We start from the raw sequence: 27,319 nt of genomic DNA, 5'->3' as shown, positions 1-27,319 counted from the left end.
AACGTGGAAATAGAGAGTGCACGAGCTAATAGGTGGGTTCTGTTTTCCTTTCCTGGGGTAACTCTGCACACCTCCCCATCTGCCACTCTGCCTTGTCCAACTCTCCTACTTCCTGGTGAATATTTAGATGGTCATCAATGCCCACACCATGGCAGGCCTCTTTGTCAGAGAATGCTTCCAAAGAAAGGATTCAAAGCACTAGGATCTGCCTTTCAAGCTCAGACTGGACCCTTTGATCCTCTGGTTTCTTGAGCTCTTGTCTGATCTGTTGTGATTAGATTCCTCTTTCTTGGGTCCTTCTCAGTGCCAGTATAGAATCGGATGCAGCTTCTGGCTAGGCCTCTCAGACACAGAAGGAATCATAATTTTGCTATTAATAGGCAGACTAGTGAGGGCTAAAAAAATTCTAAAATTTTAAATGAGTCAACTTCTCCAGACTTCAGCACCCCCACTTATAAAATGGGAGGTAGAATTGATGCATTCCAATATTTACTGAGCATACAAAAGCAGTTTAGACATAATTTATTTAATCTTCAGGTAGGTATGTTGCTAGAGTTGTAACAGTTAGGACTTGGGTCCTGAGAGCCATAAGCCAGGCTCATCCAGTTGTCCTCAGTAAACTAATTAAAGTCAAATAATGGTGAAAAGCATAAAAAGGAGATTTATTCAATGTGGTCACATTGGAAAGAGAAACAAATAAAAAGATCTAGTGATTTCTACCCAAGTCTACCTTTGAGGTGCTGACATGAATTTTGGATTTGAGTAAAAGGCAAGATGTATGCACAGCTAAGCAGTTCTGTTCAGGTGTGGCCCTGCTGATCTGTGACCCATCATTGTCTGGACACCAGTTTTCCCAGTAGGGTGGTCTGGTTGCCGTGAGATCCTTTCCTAGGAGACAAGTTCCTCCTCTGGCTGACACCAAGGCCCCAGCCTTTCCCTTCTCCCAGTAAGAGACTCTTGGAGAAATTTCCGTTCCTTGAAGACCATTGTTTCAGTAGTCCGATATCCAAAAGGAGGGATTCCAGGGCCTTACTCTAGACTAGCCTCTTTCCTGTCAGGACAGCTACAGGTGATCCCTGTTTTAAAGAAGAAGCGTTCAGCACAGAGAGGCAGAGAGCTATCCCGTGGTGCGAAAGTGGCAGATCTGGGATCTATGGCTAGGCAGTTGGCTCCAGATCTTGTTGATCTATCCACCATTACGCTGTCCTTGGAGAGTCCCAACCTGGACTTCAAGGTTTCTTCTTTAAGGTCCTTTTCTTCTTGTTTCATGGACAGCAGTATTACAGTAGAAATTCCCCGAGCTGGATCTGCATGGCTAGAACTTCGTGTTCACAGATTCTAACTTCCTCTTCCCTCTCAGAAGCTGCAAACTGCCCGTTTCCCCATGCTATGTACCCTCAATCTCCAGAAGGCTCTGTTGGCTTTTGTGACCAAACGTTAGTAACTCCTACTCGCTTCAAGCTTCCCAGCCAAGTGATCTCATCCCGTGTATCATGTCAGTACTTTCTAGTACGTCTTCCCTTTTAGAAAAGTTTATGTTCTTACATCGCTATCAAGTCATAACTGAAAAATTTAAGGCAAAAACTTGGGCTCCTAAAAGCTTGGGTTGGCTATGCATCTCTAATATGCCTGGGGATAATGAAAAGCAGAGAGAGATTTATCCAATGTGACCATACTGGAAAGAGAAACAAATGAAGGTATCCACTGAGCCCTGGTCCGTCTTCTGGTTACTAACATGGATTCAAGTTTATAAACAGAGGTAGAGTTGGTGCTGAAGTGTAGCAGGGTATGCGTAATTATGCAATCACAGTCAAGGTGGTCTGGCTGATGACCGAGTTCTGTTTCTGCAAAGTGACTGAGGGAGTCCTACAGCTGTCAGTGCTCGGGGAGACGAATCTGGTTCCCAGAAGAAGATGGTTATGTCTCAAAGCACAGCTCGCCCTGTCCTCAAGGATAATTGCCCTCTTCTGACCTGCAAGGTCTTATTCTTCCTAGAATCCAAAGCAACAGTAAATTACCTCCACGCCTCAGCCAAAGTAAAGAGGATACACACACAGGGTCAACACAGAGACATCAGGCACCGACACTGGTTTTAACATCCCTCACAGGCCAAGTGAGGCATCAACCCTTTTTTAGCAAATGCAGCTTCTAAATGTTTGTTTCATTCCCATGTTGCTCTCCAAAATTTGGTGTTTTCATAACAAAAATACTGTTTTGGATGTATTTGTTCTGCAGCTTAAAATTTGCTTTCAAACAACATTCTAGTGGCTCCTTGCAACAAGTCCGTGAGGAGTCTACTTGAATGACTGTGGACAGATGCTGTCCACTCTAGCTGTGTCCACTCCCAGTTTCTCTCCGTCATTGCTACCACAAAAATCATTCAGGAAAGGCACACACATCCACATCACTCCCTGCCTTAAACCCTGCCAGTGGATTCTTGTCTCACAGGATCTTGCTGTCCTCATTCTCTCTCTCTCCCTCTCTCCCTCTCTCCCTCTCTCTGTCTTTGTCTCTCTGTCTCTGTCTCTGTCTCTCTCTCTCTTTGTAGGCCTGAGGTCAACGCTGTCTTACTGTCTTTCCTCCATGGCTCTTCACCTTTATTATTATTATTGTTGTCATTGTTGTTTTGTTTTTTGACACAGGGTTTCTCCATGAAGTTCATCTATTCAATTGGCCTGGCCAATGAGCTTCAGGGATCCCCCTGTCTCTTAGACTCCTCCCTTCCACGCTCAGGTTACAAGAGCTCGCTGCTACCCTTGATGTTTTTTTGTGTGTGGGTCCCAGGGATGTGAACTCAGGTCTCACATCAGTCAGTTAACGCATTAATCACTTAACTGACTGAAGTATCTCCCCAGCCTCGTTTCCTAATTTCTTTTAAGATACAGGGAAACTGTTCTGTGGTGACTTTATGAGTTTAATTGCCCTATAATGCTAAGAGTTTGCACTATTACCCAAGTAGTCCTAAGCACATGGGATCATCTTCCTTCTATTTTGCATGAGAAATCTTTATGTCCTTTTCAGTGGCATCTCTGGATCTCTTTCCATCTGTCTTCTTCAACTCCAACTGAATTACTTATTTATACGGAGCTTTCTCGTGTGTCTCTAATCTTTAGGTCAAACACGGTCTTTTCTTTCTTCTCTGCCTCATTACCTACAAAAGTACACCCGTGAGCCCCAGTCCATGCTTGCCTCCTGATGGAAACACTTCAAAGCAAGCCTCGCTACTCAGAAATGGCACCTTTGTGTAGCTGATGCAAATTGTTTCCAAGACCCATCTATGTCCGGAGCTGAGCCTGCTCTGGCTCCCTTACATGGTCTCCAGTGTTAGGCATGCTCTGCCAGTTTACCAGTTTACCACTGCACCCCATTTTTCTGAGGCATCTTTACCTGGATGACCAGATGGGCGTGGGGTACCATCAGCACAATGTCCTGCTTTTATAGCATAGTGGAAAAACAAGGGCTTTGGAGCTAAAAGACCTGGGCTTGTGTACCAGCTCTCTTGACCTCTAGATTTTCATTTCAGTGCTGGGAATCAAAATAGCACCTGCCCTGTTTAAGTTCCAGACTTATCACAGGATCAAAAGGGGCAATGAGGTAAGGCATACAAAAGTAGTCCCCATCATTTCCCCTTTCCCTTACCCCTTCCAAGCCTTCTCCTGAGTTCCTTCTTGTTCTCTTGCAAATCCATGTTAATTGTTTATAATATATATATATATATTCATATGTCTATTCCTAAGTACATAAATACCATCTGCATGTTACTTGTATGTATATGTTTTTAGGGGGGAAATGATGAAATTATGTAATTATGTCATAAACTCAAAAAAGAAAAAAGAAAAATCAATAGGCTATTACTGAAATATAGCAAAATACAAATCTGGTGAAAGGCACCAACCATGAGGATTTTAATTCTGGAAAGGTAACTATTACTGAAAATGAGTTCTGGACTGGAAGTTGTATCTGGAGCACCCTTGCCAGAGTCCCAGTTTCTGTTTGCATTATTTTATATCCCTTTTGAAAACCATCTTTCTATGGCCTTGCTGGGTAGTACGACATACACTTCACTAATGAGCCTCAAAGATGCAATAGTTATTGTTAAAATGCCATAAAGAAAAAGTTCATGGTACCTAGTTATTATTACATAGATTACTATATTTAGGAGAAGAAGTCTGTTTCTATGGAAAAGCAAAAACTCGGACTACTTAGAGAATAAAGAAAGTAATACTAAAAAATTTAAAATAAAGTTTAGATGATCACCATCATTATTTCTGGATTCTAAATTTGTATATTTGCATACTGCCCAAGATTTATTTGTAACCTGAAAAATTAGCACTTGCATTATCTCTAAGGTCATTTGCAAACACACAAAGCTGTGAAAGTTCTGAATCACCTGGTATGTGTGTTCTGAGCAGAGATATAGTCTCTTTTCTGCTTTTATATTATGAGTAAGGATTTTTTTTTTTGGTGCTTTTTTTCCCCTTCATTTTTGTGCTTTGCACTGGTGACCTCACCCTTTAAAATGGCCCTGAGCACAGTGCTGAAGTGCTTCTAAATGCAGGAAGGCTGTGATGTGCCTTACAGATGAAACACATGCGTTGTTCAGAATGAGTCAGAGACTTGCTGGCCATGAACTCATTATTAATGTATCAATAGTGCATATTTCAATTGTGTGACTTCAAACAGAAACCCACGTAGAACAAGGTTATGCTCATGATTTGATTAAATTAGTATGGGCAGAAGCTTGCAGGAGCGTAACCCTGTGTTCTTCTAGGAGCCATGGCTGGGCGTTTTCCAATTCTGTGTTTGCGGTGGCTTTGGAGAGCTGACCCAAATAATTAGCATTCCCTGACTTTGTCAGCAAGTGAATCTTCTCCGTGGAGGCCATGCTTCTCCCTTTAGAACACTCTCCATCTGCATCCCAGGGGTCCTGAAACTGAGTTTGCTCCTTAAGAATCAGCAAGGAGGTGCTGGTGAGCTGGCTCATTGGGTAAGGACACCTGCCACCAAACCTGGTGATCTGAGTTCCATCCCAGGATCCCGCATGGAGGAGAGAACAGACTCTTGCAAGTCATCCTTGTTACCTCCACATGTCCACATGTGTGCCATGGCACATGCGCACCCCCACTCCGCACATGCACATGCTTCTAAGGGGTTATTGAGAAAACTGTTGACATGTAGGTGCCCAGGCCACAGAGATTTGGATTGAGCAGCTTCTATGTGTTCAGGAGTGACAGGGGAAGCACTAACTCAAGGACTCCAGACTAGTGGGCTGAGCTTCCGGGTTGACAGCCATAGGCTTTATCATGTTAAAAGCAGCCCACCTTAGGGAGACTATTGAACTTAACCTGGAGGTCTTTATCCCAGCCTGATGCACTTCCCCCTGGATGCAAATGCCCTTTTCATACCTCTGACTGGAGCTGAGGGAAAGAAACAGCACACAATGGGGGAGGTTGTAGACGGGCAAGGAAGGAGAAGAGCACTCTTGGGTACAAGTCGCCCATCCTTTCATGTTTGGGAGAACCAGAGGCACATAGTACACTTCTGATTCTACTAAATGATTCCCTGAGGCATGTGTGCAGAGAAACCGAACTGTATGGACCTTGGCCCGCAGATTCCAGGCTCAGGAGCTGTGCTGTCATTATAGTCACATTAATGCTCCCTACCTGGATAGAAGCTAACACTGGCCATGCTTAAAGCCACTGTATATTGTCAAGGGAATGTCAATTAGTGCCCTACAAACATTCACTTTTCTAGATCTTCTCTACCTTCAAACACAAGAGTATTTAGATGCTTCTTTTTAGTGACAAGGACTTCATCCTACATTTAAAGGGGAAGCAGAATATTTTTTTTCTATGCTCTAGGACCCAGTAGGCTGGTCAGCTTAGGGACGAGCACTTAACGATATTCTCTCTCTATGGAATGGAGGAAAGTGGCCCGTGGATGTCAGTGGCAAATTCTTGCTTTTCTCTTTCCCGGATATTTGAACCAAAAAAAACATTCAATCTCTTAAATATGCCTTCTAGGAAAATGGAGATGGTGGCCTGGGTTGAGATTAAGAAGATACTGTGTAGGATCCTGGCACAGTACGCTGAGGCATAGTAGGGGTTCCACAAGTGACTGTGTCCTTCTAGCCTCATAGTGAAGTATGTCTTCCTTCCTTCTTTTTCTTCTTCTTTTTTCTTTTGTGTGCATGTGTGTGAGTGTGGTGTATGTGCATGTGTGTATGCGCAGGTACATATATGCAGTATTTATACTCTGTTCTCCAGACTAAAGGAGGATGTTAGATATCCTTCTCAGTCTCTCCACACCTTATTCCTCTCACTGAACCTGGAGCTAGGCCACCAGCCAGCAAGCTCCATAGATCCTTTTGTCTCTGCTGCCCATGGTGTTGGGGTTACTGGCATGCACTTAGCCATACCCAGATATTTATCTGGGTGTTGGGATCCAAATTCAAGTTGTCATGCTTGTTCAACAAGCTCCCTTGACATCCGTTTCTATGATTTGCATCTGGGCTCCAAGTTCTTGTTAAATCATCCACTTCCTCTATCCTTCCTCCTCCTTTCTTTCAGTAACCTTTTCTGTAGATGATTTTTTTTGTCCTGCCTGCCAGTTCCCAAATAACTACACAGAGACTTATTATTAATTATAAAATGTTCAGCCAATTTTAATTAACCCATATTTCTATCTATGTTTTACCATGTGGCTTGGTACCTTATCTCAGTACAACCTATTCATCTCCTATTTCCTCTTCTTTTTGCTCAAGACTCCTGAGACTCTGCCCTTCTTCTTCCCATCATCCTCCTGTCTTCCTAGTTTGAACTTCCCACCCAGTCTCTTCCTACCCAACTAAATAGGCCAGTCAGCCCTTTATTAACCAATGAGAGTAACAAATATGTACAATGTACAAAGATTGTTTCACAGTACTTTTCTATCTCCATATTCAGCTGCTAAGTTACCAATAATAAAATAAAATCAGTTTTAGAAATAATCTTATTTTTCCTCAGAATTATTAACACTACCCACACTTCCAAGATCCATGCAAATCAAGTACTCTGTGTTTACATTGGAAGCAGAGAAGCCAATTAGCCATTATGAATAGCTACTTATCCCAGGATGCATTGGATGGAACTTCTATGAGGATATAATGTATTGTTTTTGCCATTTTGGGACTTTGTTTTCTGATTTATCTTTATACTTAGGCATAGGTCCATCACAGGTGACAAGCAAGCATTTCCTCCATATGTCAATAAAGTTAGAGGCTTATGGTTTTAAAACTCTAAGTATGAATCCTGTGAGATTAAATATGGGTGGGGGACGTTGTTACCACTGCTGCTTTTTCTTCCTCCTCATTCTTGTCCTCCTCCCCCTCCTCCTTTCTTCTTCCTCCTCTTCTTCCTTCTTCTCCCTTCCTTCTGCTCCAAAGCTGGGGAGTGATCCCAGGATCTTGTGCTCACTAGGCAACGTCTCTCTGCTGAGCTACATCTCAAGACTCTTAACATTTTATTCTGGGTCAGTTTCTTATGAAGTTGCCCAGGCTGGCTTTGAACTACTATGTAGCCCAGGTTGGCCTTGAAATTGGAATTTCCCTTCCTTCACCTCCTGAGCAGCTGGGATTATAGGCTTGTACTACCCAACCTTGATAGAGAGGCTTGAGTAAGGGAAAGTGGAAGTCATTGTTTGGAAAGGTCAAGCATTGTACCAAGTAAAACCACACAAAGCAACAATTAACTTTTTTGAGATCTTTGCCTTAGGAACCATTGACCCAGCAGCCATTTACGAATAGTTAACTAACGGAAGGAATAAAAACAAAGCAAACAAACAACAACAAAAAACAGTTGTGGAGCAAAAACTCCAGGCTGAGGAGTCTTCACATACTGAGACTGGATTGTTCCAGTTTTGTAAAAAGCACTTTGATTGACAACAGATCACACTGGGAGATGATAGACCTTTAGGTGAGAATTAATAGATTAGCCAAACACTAAGGATGTCTTTTGTGGGACCCCATGGAAGAGATGTTGGTGATGTCTAGAACAAAGGAGAAAATAGTATTTAAACTCTGTAATGGGCTTCTCTGTTCCATTAGGAAAAGACAGGAGTCACAGCAGGGAATGGGTAAAGAATCCAAGAAACACAAATATTTTAAAAATAGATACGACGGTTCTAACCTGCTAATAACCAGAGATGTGAAAATTAAAATGACCCCTTCGTTGTTTTTTCTAAATCTGGGTATAAATTATGTGACATCAAGTGTTAGCAAAGATGTGAAGCAGGACTTATCTTCATGACTGTGGGATGTGAGCTGGCATGGGCCTTGTGTGAAGCCATCTGGCAGTCCTCAGGGAAGGCAGGCCTGACTGTGCCCCGCAGTCCAACAATCTTATTTCAGGAATAACTTCCTGGAGCATCTTCATATAAGTCCACAAGGGAACATGTCTGTGTTGATACAACATCTAGATAGTGAGGAGTTGGGACAACAATGTGCTACATGCTATGGGCTATTTTGCTACAGAGAGCAACAAAAAAGCACACTTAGCAACAGAGACAAACTCACCAGGTAGATAAGGATGACCTTGAACTTCTGATCCTTCTCCTTCCCATTTCCCAAGTCCTGAGATTATAGGGAATGGCACCATCCCTGGCTTATGCAGTGCTGGGCATCGAACCCAGGGTCTTCCAAGCAAGCCCTCAAGACTGAGCTACATTCTCAGTGCAGCAGAAAATTATTTACATTTTTGCCTTTTATTTTGGATTGTTAATTTAAGACCTATTGACCTTTTCTGAGTGGTAGTGGCTACTCTTTTAATGGAACCTTTGGCATTCTCTCAAAGATTTTATCATGTACTCCATTTTTCAGGGATAGTTTTTGGTGAACCTGCAAAGAACAAAAAGGTGAGTACCAGTGGGCTTATTCTGTGTGGATGTTAAAGCTTGCAAAGCAGACATTATACACTTCATGTGGATTTTCTATAGATGGATTAGAAGTTAATGGGTGCCTGTCTGGATGGTAGAAACCCATCCTTATCCTAAGGGAAATAAATCGGTGCGGTCAGGTGGGGCATGAAGTCTGTGGACTGGTAAAACTGCGCTGTATGAAAACTGGCAGAGATGAGAAGTGGGCTGGCGTGGGGCAAGGTCACCCCAAATGAATGCCTGAAAGGCAGAGAGTCTTCATGAAGGTCACTGCAGAGAGAGGGTTCATGGGGCTGGAAATGCTGCATGTGGACTCCAAAGCAATTACTGAAGTGATTGGCACTATTTAAACTAAGGGGCCAGAACCATCCACCAACAAGTTGAAATGATGACAGTACCATTTCTGGGGTAAGAAGACATAAATCTCAGGGTCAGTGGTTTCAATTAAGGGGTGTCATTCACTTGTCACTTGAGGGTGATTTAGCATGTGTGCATCCTTCAAGAATAACCTGACCAGGTATCACACTGTCTGCGACATCAAGTACCTGGCATGCTTGTAGCTCGAGACTTTCTTTTGCAATCAGTTCAGTTGAAGGTGGTACTGGAAGCGGGCAGTGGCTATGGAATTTACGGGATTCTATATCATTTATTATGTAGCGGATATTTATCACTTACTGCTTGACAGCCAGCATCTTCTTTTTGCTTGGAAATGAATTAGCCTGTCTTCCTCAATAAAAACTTAAAATGCTAGATGCACAGATATTCAGCTTCCTATCTCTCCTTGCAGGTAGGCTCAAAAACAAAGCACAGACTCCACCAACCCCATACAACTGCTCTGAATCTTGAATCAGGAACTAGGAGCGCTAAGGAACTGGAATAGGAGACTGTCAAGCACAGTTGTGAGCAAGGTTAGAGAAACAGGAGTTGCCACTGACTAATGTCCATGCTGGTAGTAGCTACATATGGGTTATCTAGGGGTCAGAGGTGACAGTGTCCGGAGTGGTCTGGCTTCATAGTAGGAATATTCTGGGTCTGGTCCAGGCTAATGCATTAGCTTCTCTTGTTCTTGACTATTTTCCAAACCTTAATTTCTTGGCAATTATGAACTATCCAATACTCAATCGATTTTTCTGCTCCCGCCAGCCAAAGCTAGTTTCTGTTTCAAAGCTGACTGACAATGGGTGCATACCCAGGTTTCAAATGGAAATTTCTTTCTGGAACCAAGCATGGGGACTGTGGCTTGCTATAGTTTTTCTGTGGAAGGCTTAAAATCATTTTACAGTTAGCCTGCACTCATTGACTTCTGGATTTTGTGATTTCAGTGTCTTAGCATTAAAATGTAGTCACTAAATTTGGCATTTAATGACTCCTCACTGTGTGCAGGACATTTGGATAGTGGAGGGGATATAACAATAGCTCATCATCGCACAGTGCTCATATTATAGTCTGTGAAAAGACAATGGATTCAAGGGTGTCCAGGAAGACCATCTCTCTAGCCCAGCTTTGTGGGAGACAGCTCACCTGCACATGGTGTGTTTTTACTGGAATATTTTACTTTTGCCTGAAACTCATCTTAAAATTTTCTCCTTCCTCACTCACTACTTCATTTCACTCTTGTTTGTTTTTTTTTTATTTTTTTCAAAATGTATTCTATGGTAATTTCATAAACACACACACACACACACACACACACACACACACACACACACACACACACAATGTGTTTAGATCATATCTACTCACACTCCTCTCTCTAACTCTTCCAGAACTCATCCCTACATTTGTCTCCGACTTCATGTCCTTTTTTTCTTTTTTAAGTTCACAGTCCAGTTAATGCTGCCCCCATGTATATAGGTGTAGGACCATCTGCTGGACCATGGGCATCCTACTAGGGGCCACACCACTGAAGAAAACTGACGTTTCCTCTGCCATCGGCCATCAACTGTCTGTAGCTCCTCAGCTAGGGTTGAAGCCTTGTGATTCTCAAAAGGCTGAGATTATAGGTGTGCCTTATTATATCCAGCTTTGTTTCTTTATTTCTATATTTCTTTTCTGATGTAATTATTTTCCAAGTTATCTGGACTTGGACCCAGACTGAGCTCTTTCATTGCCTGTGGTCACTTAGTTTTCCAAACTGAAAACTAAGGCCACACACCCATCCACATCCCTGAAACAACAGTTCCATGAGGTATTTTACTGTATACAATATTATTATTTTCTATCCTATTCTATGCCATTTATTAAAGTGGCATTTCCAACCCCAAAATTGATTTTATGACCCACCAATGTTTCATCACTTATTCTTGACAAACTGCTGTCTTCTAGATACTTCAGCTGCTCCGTTGAGTTGGGTCCTCAATTTTAAATAAAATTAAATAAGCATGACTTTCTCTTCTTCAAAGCAGTGTTGTCAACATGCACAAACCTCCCTTCACTGGCTTCCCTTGTCTCTAGCCTCCTGACCACATCTCAGATGACTCCTGCTGTCTTTCTGCTTCTTTCATATTTAGCTTTATTGCTAGTATGCACAGAGGCTTCTTTTCCAAGCTCGGTGGCTACCTCTGTCTTTCTAAACCCAAGTGGTTCTTGATGAATATCTTCTCACTTCAGAACACTTCCTGAAATGGTTGCTATGACCCCCCACCTACTGGTTTCCCTTTTATTTCTCTGGCCTCTCCTTATTATAGGTTTTCTTTCCAGGCTCTTCCTCCTCCATCTGGCCAGTCAATATTTCTCCAGACTCAAAACTATGGTTTTTCCCCTCATTCTGCACTTGTACTGTGCTATAGCTTTATAATATCCATGCTGATATGCATGGTGATGTCCCCCAATGCTTATCTCCTTCCCAGAACCTCTCAGCCTTGCTTTGATTGATGTTTAGAGCTGGGTTGGGATTATCCTATGTATTGTATAGTGTTCAGCAATGTGCCTGACTTTTACCTACTGGCTACAAGAAGCTAATGCTGCCTTCTTCCTGTAGTAGCTGTGACTATGGAGTGTGTGCAGATGTGGGCAGCTGTTATGGGAATGGGAAGGGCGGGGTCACTCCTGGGTGTGTTTCTCTGACCGGGCATCTGCAGAGTAGGTAGTATTTTCACCTGAATGCTTCAAAGACATTTCAAATTCTCCATGCCAGATTTGAACTTAGTTTGTTACCAACTTTGGTGAATTACCTATCAGTTCTGGCACTCACCTCATAGTCCACTCTGTGTCTTCAGAAGCTTGATGTTGTCCTTAATATCATCTGCTCCTATACCACTCCTATCCAATCTATTACTGAATTGCGTGCACTTCATGGTACACACATCTGTCTGGAATCTATTCCTCTGTCTCCTCTCCTGTTTTAGCCTCTTCCCACGATTAGTTCATCTCCACTAATGTCATCCCTGTTCTTCCCCATCCATGCTCAAACCTTTGGACACCAATGGTAGTTCAAAAAGTCTTGACAATTTACCTCCCAACCTTTCTTCTAACTTCTTCATAAATGTATGTTTTTGCTAAACCGGTCATCATTCATCCTCATTAGGTTAGTTTCTTTGAGCATTGGCTGGCAATTAATGCAAAAACAACTCATCACAGTGCAGAGAGTACATGTCAGTGGGACATCTATATCACCTCTCCCCCAGGATGAAGAATTGTCACAGAAGATGTGTCAGGTGTTTGTAAGAGCCAGCGATTGGGAAGGACCAGAGGAGGTGAAACAGTACACTCTGGATATGAGAGGACCACTGTACTAGTAAACTCACAGAAATGGTGGCTGTCTGCATTAAGACCTGCACAAAAAGAATCAAGCCCACTGAGGTTTTAGCATTGGAGAGGGGCGGAGCTCACATGCTCCACCCCAACTGAGGAGCTCTGGAAGGTTGATGGCTTCTGGAGGAGGGAGGCTTGGTTTCTTTAAGGATGTGGCTCCTGGCAGGTTAGACTAAACTCCAGTGGAAAGCTGCATACCCACTAGTGTATGGGCAGCACTAATTGGATTCCGTGAATTATTTAAAAAACAAAAACCAAAAGGACATGAGGTTGGGAGAGGAAGAGCATACAGGAGTTGGATTTGGGAGGAAGGAGGAGTATGGGTGTTAATATGATCAAATGGATCATAGGAAATTCTCAAAGAATTAATAAAAATATATTTTAAACGCCCCCTCTACCCCCCCCCCCGCAAATTCTTTTTTCTCAGTGTTGCTGGGCATTCCCAGTTCACACTTGAATTAAACCCACAACCTTTTTCTTGGCCTACCTGCACCCAGCCTCTCTCTTCTGTCCTAATGTACCTGTAAGTCAAGACATCTATTGGTGCAATTCTTTTCATTATTATAAACTCCTGTGTTTATATTCATTTCTCCACCAATAACTGGAAATCGGCTTAATTTTCATAGTGCTTATGAATGTAACAGCCTCTATCGAGGTCTGTCTCTGGTCCCTGCTTGTGTATGTCCTTTGCTGCTGACATTCTTGTGCCTCACTGGTGTCTTGGCTAGTCCCCTTCTGCATATCTGCATCCTCCCTTTTACCTCCTGAAAGCCTCCTCTCTGAAGGCAAGCCCAATAAATCTTCCCTCAGCTAATCTGGTCCACAGAGCACTCTCTCCTCACTAATCTCCAATTTATACTTTTAGTCAATACCAAATTCATTCTTAATTGCTTAATTTGTTTTTAATTTCATGCACAGTAGGTTTTCTACATCCAACTTGATTGCAAGTTTATTGAAAGCAAGCTTCTCATGGTACGTGTCATCTGCCTTCTCCATTTCATTGAGCAGAATGACTGGCACATAGCAGACAGTTAATAGATGCTCAAATAAATGTTACTGGGATTTCAAACATTTCCAGAGAAGGAAACCTCCTTCAGTTATTTTCATACCACAAATTCTTCATACCTTTGTGGATTTCCTTATTTTAAAGCATAGACCTCATTGTCTTACTTTGAACGCATAGAAATAAACAGAAAAATCTTAACATTTTTAAGGAACACACAAAAGTTATCCTCCATTCACCTTGTGGTGATATTAAAAAAAAAACTCATTGCAGAAAGGATTTAAACACCATTATTAAAAATGTTACTATCTTGTAAATATTAGGACTGTTCTCTTGAACTTTTGGCATACATTGGATTTTTTTTCCATTTAAAAACAGAAATAAGAAATAGAAGTATCATCAGAAGCCTATCACTTTTGAGGTCAATGTCTCCTGAAAAGACATGTGTGGTCGGGAGAATGAGTACACCTCAGAACAGAGAACAGACATTCTGATTAGCCTCCCAGAATCGTTTTCTGTGGAGTGAGTTCTAATATTTGAAGGTTAGAAAGGTGAACTCAAGCTGAGTGCAGTGTGTGAGAACAGCCCATTTTTGCTAAGCAAATTACTTTGGAAGTGGTTCAGTGCTGGATTCAGGAAGGGCTGTGCTGGCCCTCAGAGGAGAAGGCTGAGGGTAAACAGTAGCTCCTGCCAGCAAGATGCCAGTGATCCGTCCAAGCTCATCAATCAATATTGGATGTCAGAAATGAGATTGAACGCCCTGACTCCTCTGATAATGACCAGGAAAATGAAGATATCCTGGAGAACAGCCAGAAACAGTGAAGACTTCGGGTTTTTAACACTGTCCCCTAGTGATGGGTTCTGTAATACGTTTCCTATCCATTCTTGGATATTCTTTATAGACTTTCTTTTTCTTTCTTTCTTCTTTTTTTAAACACTATTCTATTTCCTGGGTCTTTGTTTTTGTGGAAGAAATGCATGGTGTGGGCTGTTTTCCTGGTCTTGTTTGTGAATAAATGATGTTTACATTTAGACTTCCCATTTATGTAATACTGACCTTTTGGTGGCACTGTGTGTTGCTTAGTATGTGTGTGGAGTAGGTACACATAAATGCATGTACCTGCTAAGGCCAGAGGCATCAGATTCCCCTGGAGCCAGGGTTACAGGTGATTGTGAGCCACCTAACACATGCTGGGAACTGAACTCGGGCCCTCAACAAGAGCAGTACATGTTCTCAATTGCTGAGCCAACTCTCCAGCCCCGTGTGCTGTTTCTGCAGCTGCATTTTTTAAAAATTTAATCTTACCAGCAACACCATGGAGTAGATAATAACATTTCCTTTGGATAGATAAAATAATTGTATGTCTGTGTAGGGGTGTGTGCACATACATGTGGGTACCTGTGGAGACCAGAGGACATGGGTCCCTCTGGAGCTGGAGTTATAGGCTGTTGGGAGCAATCTGACATGGGTGCTGGAAACTGAGCTTGCATCCTCTGGAAGAGCAGAACTCACTCTTAACCATTGATCATTTCTGCAGCACATCTAAAGTTCTTTCTATTAACCTGATTATCCATAGTTATTGGGTCCTTTGAGATATTTGAACATATACACACAGATCAAATCAGGATACTAATATTTCCGTTCCATGTCATTTCTCTATTTAGAACCCTCAAGCTCATGGACTCTAGATACTTATATATAATCAATATATTTCACCATATCATTTTCTTTGGAATTGATTGCTACAGAGTTACTGTATTCCTTTCAAGGCATGCACATACCTCAGTGTTTGCCATAGTTCTTGTGTTCTTATGCTAAGATGTGTACATCCAGTGGGTCAGTTATTCCTACCACATTTACATGCCAGCTTTCAGAGAGTAAGTTACCTTCTCCTGACACTTTTCTCAGGGTGTCAGCTTTATGTACACTGTTGACTTTAATTTCTTCTGGACACTGTAGTGTGGTCTCTTCACAATGTTTTTGGTTATAATATAATTTTAGACACAATGTGTACCACTACAAAGTTAGAAAGAATCACTATGTGAGGGCTGCATGGGAATAGGGTACTCTAGCATCTCATGCATATGTGTGTAGAAGGTAGTGGTATGGGGTGCCCACTGTGTGGCCATTTCTATAAAGGGGTAGTGACGTTAATGAGCTTATGGCTGTTCTTCAGGTACTGATGCTGTGAGGCCTCTTCAACCCTCTGGTGTTCACACATCTATAGTGCATGTTCAGTAGCTTAGTGGCATCAGAAGCCATGGTGTTAACTCTAGCCACTTGAGCGATGTGTACCTAGGTACTGGAAGGAAATGTAATGTCTGTTTCCAGCCCTGTGGACAACATGCACCCAAATGTAGCAGGGAGGTGACATGGGGCTTACTCCCAGGCTCTTCCTCAGCATGCATCCAGGAGTGAAGCAGCAGGAGGAACACCGTATTTACTTCCAACCCTTGTGCATTAGATGCACATATATGGTATCAGGATGAGGGAAGGGTGGGAACTGCATGAGCACCCTCTTTCAATGTTGGCACTAGCATGAGTCCGTAGACAAGTGGGCGTGCCCTTCGTTCAAAGGATAGGCACTCAGGTCCCTTGACTCTTAAGGATAGCCCTCTCCATTTGCTGTGTGTGAAATCAGCTTTCTACACTAAGCAGGCTTGACACTTGGGATGATAAGTACTCTTCTGGGTTAAGTTGAACTTGACTTAAGATAATGTGGCGCACTGTCTGTGGGATCCCAGATATGAGAGTATGCACAGGCTTCTGACCCCTAGAATAGTATAAAATCTGAGAGTAGCTCTTGTCTTGAGATATGGATGTTGTCACTCAAATGAAACAGTGAGGGCTTGAATAAGGACATGGCAATGGGTAAGGATTCAGTTTCAAGGGATTAAGAGGCAAAATGGGTCATACTGAGTGAAGGATAGAGAGTTGAGCCTAGGGCTCAGTAATCCGCTTGAAGATGAACTGATTGATGCTCCACTCTGGTCTCTCTCAGTGGTGGCCACGAGTTAGCAAAGGCAACACTCTTCCAATGAACAGAGCTTAGGGTAGTGCACTTGACCATGAATTGTATGTGAAGAGAGAAGTAGTCCAGGATATGGTTGTACATAAACTTCCTGGCAGTGGTCAATGAACTGGGTGGTTGATCAAGTTCCTGTAAGAATCAGTATGGGCGATTAGAGACAAGAACATCCATAGAATGAAGAGAAGAGGAAATGTCAAGTAGCTTGTAGAAGTGGCTACAAGTATGAGCATGTTTGTATTGAATGTTAATTCCTGCTAGAAGGCTTCTCTTTCAGCAAAACACCAAATAACCAAATGTCCTTGGCCTTGCCTGTGTTTGCACAGGTAATTTCACAAATGAGAAGATGATAGGCAAAGAGATAATGCATAATCTCAGAGCATAGGATCCTTATCACTAAGGCTGATGTCACCTCTGCTCCTGTTAAGTTTCTGAGTTCCTTGCAATAGATCCCAAGTGGTGAGCCTCTCAGTATAGTACCAAACCATAATGATACCATCTAGATAAGCATACACGACTTTGATTAATCAATTCCACCCTGAATCAGAAAGAACATCTTGTCTTGGTTTGGAATGACACCCTGGGTATGGATTTGCCTTCTTGCCTTCATTGCCTCAGCCCAGCACTACCATGTGAAGTCTCAAAAAATATTACCAGTATGGGATGGACATTGCTTCAGACCAAGGGATCACTTCACATCCAAGGAGTCACAGCAGGAGGAAGGTAGCCAGGGGATGTATTAACTCTTTTACCTGACTCATGATATAGGTGGACTTTTCTAGTGTTTTTGTTTTGTTTTGTTGGTTTAAGTGGTACTAGCAACTGAAACCAGGGCCTCACTCATGCTAGGCAAATGCTCTTGCCACTGATAGGCATCTCTAGTCCTAGGAGACTTTTCTAAAAAAGAGATGTAGGCATTAAATATCAGGCTATCATATGGTGGTCTGTCCCCAATACATGGGTCCAATCATCAAGGGGGTAGAATTAGGAATAATTTCACTTGCCCTTATTTCTAGTCGCCCATTGGAGAGTGTTGTGTTTCTCATCTCTGACTTCAGGTCTGTGTATTCTGGAGGCATTGTACCTCTTCAGAGGACAAAGTGAGTGTGCCATGCATTTGACATATACAGTATGTTCTTGGTCACCTTAGGAATACCACTGTTTAGTTTTGCTTCAGGATAGCTGAACTTCATTACCATGAAGAGCCTGGACCACTGCCATGTAATGGGTTCATATGTTTAGACCTTAAGTGTTCAGTGGAGACAACTTTCATTATTAATGGGCAAGTCTAGTGACAATGATGTTCTAATTGAGACCAGCACTGGAAAGAGCTCAAAACTCTTAGGAAGAGGAGCTGAGTCATCCCTCTAGGCAAGTGATCTCAGTTAGAACCCTAGCCAAGATGGGAAGAGGTTATCAGCTCCTAAGGCCAAATAGAGCAGCGCGAGCAAGCGTTCCCACTAGCAAACTCTCTTTTAGTAGTTTCCTGGAGAAGTTTTGGCCAACCAGAATACAAGAGAAGGTAGGCAAGGATAGCACAGAGCTCACATGAGATCAAAGGAGATATGAGCAGAATAACTGAGATCATATGCCATGCCCTGCCCTGGTCCCCACTAGTGCACCGACCCAATAGTGCTGTAAGATCTGTTTGCTAATAACCCGATCTAGAGCCTGCCCTCTGCTGAACAGGACCCATCTTGCCCAGGAGATATGTCTCCAATCCATCTGCTGGGGTCAGAAGCCAGTGCCTGAGTCACATGGGGCTGGCTACCTCGACTCAAGAGGCTGCCACTAGTCTCCAGGGAAGACCATGTGCTTGCCTAGGATTTTCTCCTTTTCTAATTTCTTTACTCTTTCTCATGGAAGTTGGCTACAAATATATCACTTAACACAAATTCTACTCTCATTTCCTGTCTCGTTGTAATCAAAACTGAGCTTATCATGAGAATGGGTGAGAACTTCCAGGAAGAGATACAAAAATACATTTTGAAGTGCACTGACTTTGGACAGAAGTTCAGGGAAAAAGAAGTGTTTAGAATATAAGGTAATAGAAGCAATGGAGAAGGAATAACAAACAGCAGGACAGATGACATCACATCTCATCAGTATCTATGGAGGATAGCAACATGCCTCTAACTTCTGTGTCAGATACTGGAGCCAAAGAAGAGAATTATTGTAGAGAGATTGGCAAGTCTCAGGGTGATGGGTGAGAGTGTCTGTCAGAGGTAGGGACCGAACATTCAGTAGCCCCCCTGGAAGAGTTTTTCATGCTTACAAGAGAAGCTGTGCTTATGGATTTCTGACGTTTATGACGTCCTTCATGGGGTTCTGTACTGTTCCCACACTTGCTTCTCTACACTTCCCTGTGTTCTTCCTAAATTCAGGTTGTAGGCAAAGGAAACCAGTAGAAGCAGCTGAAAGATTTGTTTCCTAGTGTACTGCTGAGCAGGAAGGCTGGCTTATGAAAAAAAGATGGATTATTTCATAAGCGATGATGTAACAAATGGTTGGCCATCTGCAGAGGGGTGGTGGGGGGAAGAAGAAAGAAAGAAAGAAGAAGATAAAGGCGAGCTTTAAATTCACTTCGTACATTAAAATACATTCCATATGGAGCAAAGACTTAAAAATAAAAAATGAACTATAAAAATCTCAGGAAAAAAATAGGAGAAATTCTTATAGCTAGGGAGTGGGGAGTGTCTGACAAAGTAAAATAAAACTCAGCAACCATTAAAATTTAAAATTTCTGTAGGACAAAAGTAATTGTATTTAATAATAGCCAGTGTTTGAAGCCTTCGCGTGCTTTACATTATTACGTTAATGATTACTCTCTAGAAGTATCTGAGGTCAGTGCCTCTGCCACTTCTCTAGGAGAAAGAAGCTTAGAAAGCCCAGGCAGTTCTGATGGAACAGGGGACGGCTAAGGGGGCAGGGTCAGAAGTCAGCTCAGGTGGATGCTTCTAGACTATGTGCTTCATTTTTAAATTTGTGTTTTGAAGAGCTTTTAGGCTTTCAGAAAGTTGAAAAAAAATTTCACAGTGAATTCCTCTGCAGTCTTCACCCAGCTGCCTCTACTGTTGGCCTCTTAGAGAGTTTTCATAGTACAATTGAGAAAACTAAGAAATTAATATCAGTGCGATACTATTACTGAGCCATGGACTTTAATTCAGATTTCCCATTTTTTTCTTCAACATCCTTCATCTGTTCCAAGATCCAACCTCATAGCTAACATTGCATCAACTTGTTAAGCTGTAATGTCTCCCTCGGCCCCTTCTAACTGTGACAACTTACTCAGCTCTTTCTTATATTTTAGGAACTTACCATAGAACGTTACTGATCAGGCATTGTTTAAATTATTCCCCGACTGGTATGGTCCTGGTATTTTTTTAATGAGTAGATTTTGGTACATTTGGGCAACAGTAGCATAATGGCAAAGTGGCAGCAGGAACATGTGACATCTGAGAGTGTGTGATGTCAGCCATCTCCTCCCTTGGCTAAGGTGATGACTAACAGCTTTCACCAGTGTGGCTCCTGGCTTCACTATTAATAAACATTTTGGAGATGATGTCTTGGCTCCATGCAAACAGTCCTGTTTCTTTTTCAGTTTCCATCCATCATCTTTCCTGTTTGTTGACTCTTGCTTTCTGTCATGTTTTTCTAATGGTTTTGTGTCCATTCCTCTTACACTTATTGGTCTGAATTCTTCTGCAGAAACAATTTTACTATCTCTTATGTAATCATTTGTTTATTTTGGTATGAATTCCTGGATATTTTATTCTTTGCATTGTAATCTACTGCTGCACTTATTTTTTCCCTTCCAGTGTTGGCCATTTAAAAACCTTTTGATTGGTTCTAATACCTTTTGATGATGGTCCTATTCCTCTTTCCTTCTATTTCTCCCTCCTCTCCCCTTCTTTCCTCTGCCTCTCATCATCAAATGTTATATTAATTACATGTTTTCCTGACATGTCAGTGAAAACAACCATTTTTGGGAAAGGCTCCAAAGTATTTAGAAAAAAAGATACTGTGCTCCCTCACTCATTTGGAAATGCATTTTTCCCAGACATGGAGTTTTAAAAGGGCACTCTCCTTCCCCCCGCCCTTTTTTAGAATGCTCTAAATGTGGTCATGTTGTCTTCTGGATTGTGACATTTCTGTTGAGAGTGAGTAGTGATTTTTCATCATAATCCTTTATTTACCATCCTCTTCTTCACTGGATGCTTTTAAGAGCTTATTTTGGTTTTCAATAATTGTAGTGCTTTGGGAGCAAGTTTTAAAATGGCAATTATTCCAGGGATTTTTTTTCAAGCTGTATGGGTCTATGACTTTATAGGTTTAATTGATTTAGGGTGTAAAAGTTGAATTTGGTAGTCTCTCACATTTTGGGGCTCCAGTGAATACATATTAAGTCACTTGTGACTGTCACATGGGCCACTGAGGCTCTGTTCACTTTCTGTGTGAACTTTTCTGTTCATCATTTTGAACAGTCCTTCTGTGGATGTCTTAAAGTTCATCCATCTTCAATTCTGCTATGTCTAAACTACATTCTGCCCAATCTAGTGAATTTTTCATTTCAGAATTTCTGTGTCTTTTTTATCTGTAAGTGTTCCATTTGGCTCTTTTTTTGTGCCTGATTTCTTTCTTCTTTAAATTCCCACATTTTTTTAAATCCTTGAGCAAAATTTTAACAGTATTTTTTAAAGCCTTAGTCTGCTCATTATATAATAATCATTATTTCTGGATTTGTTTGTCCCCAAGTGATAGATTGTATTTTCACATAGTCATTGTAAGTCTAGGAAATTTTGATTGGATGCTTGACATTTTCTGTGTTATGTCTTAACTCTTTTTTTGTTATTAGTATTTCCCTAAGTAGTTTTGAAAGATGCTTTGGTGGGTCATTAATTTTCCTTCGGATCATTTCATTCTTCACTGTTTATTGTAGAAAAGTATATAATTGTGTATTAATACTTTTAACCTCTTTAGAGTGAACAATATAGGGTCATTAAGTATATTCATATTGTGTACAACCATCACAACTATCCAGAACTTTATATCAAACTTTGTCAACAGTAACTCTCATTATTAAAGTGTTACCTCATGTAATTTTACACATTATTTCTCTAAGGATTAGTAATGTTGAACATTTTCTCAGGTGATTATTAGTTCTTTGTATATCTTCTTTGGAGAAATGTTCATTTGAGTTATTTGTCTGCTTCATAAAGTATGGTGTGTAATGTATGTGTGTGAGTACTTTGATCACCAATCTGTTAGCAAATACATAATTTTAATACTCCCTCCACTTCTTAGGTTTCCTTTTCCTTTTCCTATCTATTGCTGGGCAAAATTTTTCATTTTGATGGGGTGCACTCTGTTTTCACTTTTGACTAGTGTAGCTGTACTTTTTGAGTTACATTCTAGAACGTTGCCATATCCAACATCAAGAAGTTTTCACCCTGTGCTTTATTTCATCCTATGTCTTCTTTTGGATGCTTCATAGTTCCAGCTCCTACATGTTGATCAATTTTGAATGACTCTTCGCTTTTTGTTGTGAAGTGCTGGCAGTTGAGCCCAGAACCAGGCACACACCAGGCAAATCCTCTACCACGGAGCTGCATCCCCAGCTGAATGAGTGTTTGTGTACATTATTTATGTGTAAGTCAGAAGACAGCTTGAAGGAGTTGCTTCGTTCCTTCTACCGTATGGGTTCCTGATTTCTAACTTAATTGTCTGCCTCAGCACCAACACCTTTCCCTCTGAGCCATCTCGTCAGAACCCTCTTTCATTTTTGTTTTTTTTTGTACCCCATTACAGTTTAATAAAACACAATTGCTTTGTTGTACATAGAATTCTCAGATAATGGGTTTAAATATATCATCTCTAACTCCCCCCAAACCAAGACAAAACAGAAAGTAAAAATAACCCAAAAATTAAAAAAAACAACAAAATATCATCTATCCACCTCCTGGCTTCCAAGGTTACTGATGAGAAATGTATTGATAAATTATTGTGAATCCATTATTTGTGAAGAGTTACCTGTTAATTTGTTTGTTTGCTCATTTTAGTTTTATTTATTCTATTTTATGTGTATGAGTATTTTGCCTGCATGTAAATCCATGAACTAAATGTGTGCATGGTGCCCACAGAATCAGAAGACACTGGATCCCCTGAAACTAGAATTGTAGGGGGTTGTGAGCCACCATGTGGGTGCTGGGAACTGAACCTGGGTCTTTTGGAAGAGCAGCAAATGCTCTTAACCCGAAGCCATCTCTTCATCTCTGTTTGTTTTTAAAATAAGGTCTCCTGAGGCCCAGGCTGGCCTAGAAGTTACTCTGTAGCTTCCTGACCCTGCTCCCCAAGGGCTGTGGTTACAGGCAAGCACCAGCACGCTTGGACACTGGTGAATTGCTTTTTAGCTCACCATTTAATGTTCTCTTTCTACGGATTTTCAACAGTTTGCTTTAATGGGACTCGTTGCCAGTGTCTCTAGTATATCCCACTTGGGGTTTGTAGGAGCTCTTGGGTTTTTAAGTTAAAATATTGCTTAAAGTTTGAGAAATTTTACACCACTATTTTAAAAAATAGTTTCTCCTGCCTTTACCTCTCTCTTCCACTGAGACTGTCACAGCATGTATGGTTGTGTGATTGACAGTGTTCTTTATGTCCCATAGGCTCTGTTCAGTTTTCTTTCTTCTTTTCTCTGCTTCGCCAGACTAATTTCTATGGCTCTTCTTCCTAGGGATCATTGGTGCATTGGTCCATGATGATGGAGGGGGCAGAAGTGGGGACAGGGTTCAGATGGCTGTGGCTCTGACGGGGACAGTGCTCTGGGAGATCACTTCAGTGAATCAGCTCAGCTTTGTTCCAGACTATAGGAAATATATAGGATTAGGGAACCTGGGCGCAAACCCTAGTTTGCACTAAGTGGCATGGTCTATCATATGGCTTTGTATGTGGTAGCAGGGTCCTATAGCAGAGCTCTTAGTACAAGTCTTAGTTACCATATGTGCAACAGGGGAGGCTTTTTAGCAGGGCACTGTGCCAAAGGTCATGCTAAAGATAAATCAGGCATCCAGGCTTAGACACAGCTTTCAGATAAGGTCAGTTCTCTAGGCCCAGGGACATTCTCCAGATAAGGGCAGGTAGAGAGCAGGAAGTCTAGCTGGTGGCGGGGGTGGGGTGGGGTGGGTGTCCCCATGTTGCCGAACTTTGGAAAAAGCTACCAGGCCATGATAGACTGCAACCTCTGACCATCAAGGCCTCCCAACAAATTTCAAATATTCTATCTCTAAGTTCTAGTAACTGTTTCAATTCCTGTATTTTATATCTTGGTTCTTTTTTATGACTTCTGCCCTTCAGTTCATGTTCTTATTTTCATTTTGACACAGTTTTCCTGATTTCCCTTTGTGGTGTGTTCATTGGCCTTTCGAATTTTGAACATATTTTAGGATATTCTATGCCTGTACATCTGTAGAGCCGTTTTCTGCCAATTTGTTTCATTCATTTTAATTGGCTGTGCTTTCCTGTTTCTTTGTATGCTTTGTGATTTTTGTTGCTACCGAAATAAAAACAAACAGAGCTAAGAAAACGGATCTTCCAGTCTTGGAAGTCTGGCTGTGCCGCTAAAGCAGTTCTTCATTCATTAGCTGGACATGTTCTGAGCCTAGGGACTGGCTTCAGACTGGGCTTAAGCTTTGTTAAGGTTTTCTGGGCCCGTATTTTGCCTTCATTGATGTATGCATTTTTCCCTTTCCTCATTTGTGTGGCTATGTTTAAACCATCTTCCTTCCTCCACGTCTCACTCTGGACCCTCCATGCAGTCTTAGATGCTCTATTGTGTTGCATCTCTGATACCTTAGCTCCAGCAACTGTGACCTATTGTCTGCTTGCTGTTATACATACATAACTGTTATATGTACACCTGCTTGTGTAAGATCTGAGTCAGGTAAAACGTATTCCGATGGGGATCCACTCCACACAGTCCTTTTGCTTCAAATGAGAGAGTTGGGATGCTAACTCTTCCAGGCTGATTCAGTACTATAATAGTGCACGGATAGGACGAGGGCCAGAAAAGATAACCTGACGACTGATTTCTTCCTGGTTGGAAAGCACATCTTTTTGATTGATTGTTTAATTCATGCCTGCAGAACTTTGATGGTTTTCTAGAAGTTCTGTAAATTTATTGTGTCTGGTTTATAGTTACCTTTTCGTATTTCTGTGTGAAAATGAAACTTCTGGTCTATCATTTTGTTCTCCCTCTCAACTCTATGAGAACACCATGCACTCCATGTCTCTGCATGATATATCATACGTTATTCAAATAACGTATCCAAATAGAACTTCCCACATTATCTCTATTTGTTTTGCTTGCTTGCTTGTTTGTTTTGCTTATTTTTACTTTTTTTTTGAGACTGTGTGTGATTGACTTTGTACAGGCTGGCCTGGAACTCACTATGTTTCCCAGGTAGGACTCAAACTTATGATCCTCCAGCCTCAGACACCTGAATACTGGGGTTATAAGTGTGTTCCACTGTGCCTGGCTTATCCTGCTCCCCCGCTTCTTTCATTGTTTGAATTCATGACCTCATGATCTTTTGTCTTATGTCTCATGTACATTGTCACCTTCTTCAGCTACATGTCATAGCAGAACACCTTCAGTAGCATTTACTTGGCTGGGGTTGGAGTAGAGAGAAGTTGAAAGTGACTTTTATCTTTTGGAATTGTGATCAACTTTATCTGCAGAGTAATGCAAACCTAAATATATTTTAGTATTTCTGAAAGAGGGAGGTTTATATGTGGCATAGCGGTACAGCTTGGTCTGATAATCTTCTCTCTTCACAGGGCCAGAGTGTGACTGACATACATCAAACATTCAATCTGTATTGGTGAAGAACCCTCTAAGCAACCAGGAGATGTTCTCATACAGACCAGGAGTCCATAGAAAAGAGATTTTGAGTGCAAACACAGACGTCTTGGCACCTCAGCATGACAATCAGCTTGCTTTCCTTCCCAACTCTATTGTCGTAGGTCCTGAACGGTGGCTTTGTCTCTGCTTCACTGTCTAAGACATTTATTCCTGAACTGCCACGAGGCAGCATGCCGGTGGCATGGCTTTGCTCCTGTAGTTGATATGTCTGGGAAGGAGACGAAATGACTTCCTGTAAAAGCCTCACTGTAAGTGTAAAACATAATCCAGTACCTGGAGCTTGCTGTCCCATCATCTCCAGATAATATAATGGTCCTAAGTCCCTAATATTCATGTGTGTGTGTGTGTGTGTGTGTGTGTGTGTGTGTTAAGTATGTGTGTTTAAGTATGTACCATTAATTTATCACTATTAGGGATGTTGGTAAACCTAAACTAATATACACATTGGTCTTGTAAGAAACATGATTGTTTTATTTATTTATTTTAAACTCTGGGGAATACAATGGTAGGCTGCCTCAGGCCTCCTTGCCTTTCCTACATTAATTTCATTTAAATGTCTTTCACATTTCTTCTTTTAAAGTTGTTTTTATATGGAATACAGTATGGCAATTTTGTCCATGTATGCATGTACTAATCAAGTCAAAGTAATTAGTGTTTCCAATTCCTTTTCAATGTTTTGTATTTACTTCAAAATTTTGTAGGACTGGAATTGAACCTAGGGCCTTATAGATGATGGGGAAACACTCTGCGACCGAACTGTATCCTAAAGCTTGGGCTTAATCTCTTCCAGCTAATTAAGATGTTTGTCAACAAGTGCATTGTATTGTATAGTACTAAAACTCATTCTTTCCATTATCATTTTGCTTCCTGTTATTCAGCCTTTCTCCTCTACTTGTAACCAGTGGTAATCATTATTTTATATTCAGACAGACTTTTTTTTTTAGTTACTATGTGTAAGAGTAAGCATGCAGTATGCCTCTTTCTGTGTCTGACAAAGTAAAATAATGATAATATTTTAGAGCAATAGCTTCCAGCTCCATATACTTGCAGTGATGACTAAAGATAATTCTTTTTTATGGCTGAATCAGTACATGGGGCTAACATAGAGTTCATCTTCTTGATTTGTTTGTTGACAAATGTAGTATGAATTTTGGCTGTTGTGACCAATGATGGAATAAACACATGCAACATCTCTTTCATATACTGATTTCATTTCCTTTGGATATATACCTACAAATGGGATAGCTGGATCATTTAGTGGATCTGCTTGGAATTGTTTGGGGAACAAACCGCCATATGATGTTCCATACTGAACGACTGTACATCCCCACCAGTAGTGTTTTGTAAAAGTTCGTTCCGTTTTCTCCACATTTTTGTCCAGAAAGTGTCATGTTTTGTCTTTTCTGTTAACAGCCATTTCATGCGGGGTGAACTGATGTCTCATTGTGTTTTGATTTGCATTTCCCTGACTTGTAATTGCTGGTAGCCTTGCTGCAGATGGGTTCGATGACCTGGGCTGGATGTGTGAAGTCGGCAGCAAGAATAGATTGTGACTACATGTTGTTGTTCAAACAAGTGGCCCTGGATAGCTTGAGCCATCCTTAGTTATACGGTTTCAATGGTTTGTACGAACAATTTGACTCCAGTTCTTACTTCCTAAGTTTCTAAAAACGATTACAACAATTGCCAGTTTGTTCCCTGCCT

At 41.4% G+C, this 27,319-nt stretch overlaps 1 protein-coding gene across 2 annotated transcripts in view; it reads left to right on the top strand.

Annotated features, from left to right (window-relative positions):
- Window positions 1-26,816, top strand: part of Ddx10 (DEAD-box helicase 10) — a 468,305-nt gene extending 441,489 nt beyond the window's left edge. The window contains exon 23 of one of the 2 annotated variants that reach the window (XR_008222819.1): window positions 25,531-26,816. Coding sequence is in view for 1 of the 2 variants with exons in the window: in XM_052760354.1 (XP_052616314.1) it covers window positions 25,531-25,547 (17 nt within the window). In the remaining variant the exon portion in view is untranslated. The remainder of the gene's footprint in view (window positions 1-25,530) is intronic. The other variant, XM_052760354.1, reaches the window with a different exon arrangement.
- Window positions 26,817-27,319: the final 503 nt, after the last annotated feature.

Source organism: Peromyscus californicus, unplaced genomic scaffold (genome assembly GCF_007827085.1).
Source record: "Peromyscus californicus insignis strain IS unplaced genomic scaffold, ASM782708v3 Scaffold_11__1_contigs__length_118956290, whole genome shotgun sequence".
Classification (NCBI taxonomy): Eukaryota; Metazoa; Chordata; class Mammalia; order Rodentia; family Cricetidae; genus Peromyscus; species Peromyscus californicus.
The sequence above is the reverse complement of the archived record's forward strand: the minus strand, read 5'-3'. Positions and strand labels throughout refer to the sequence as shown.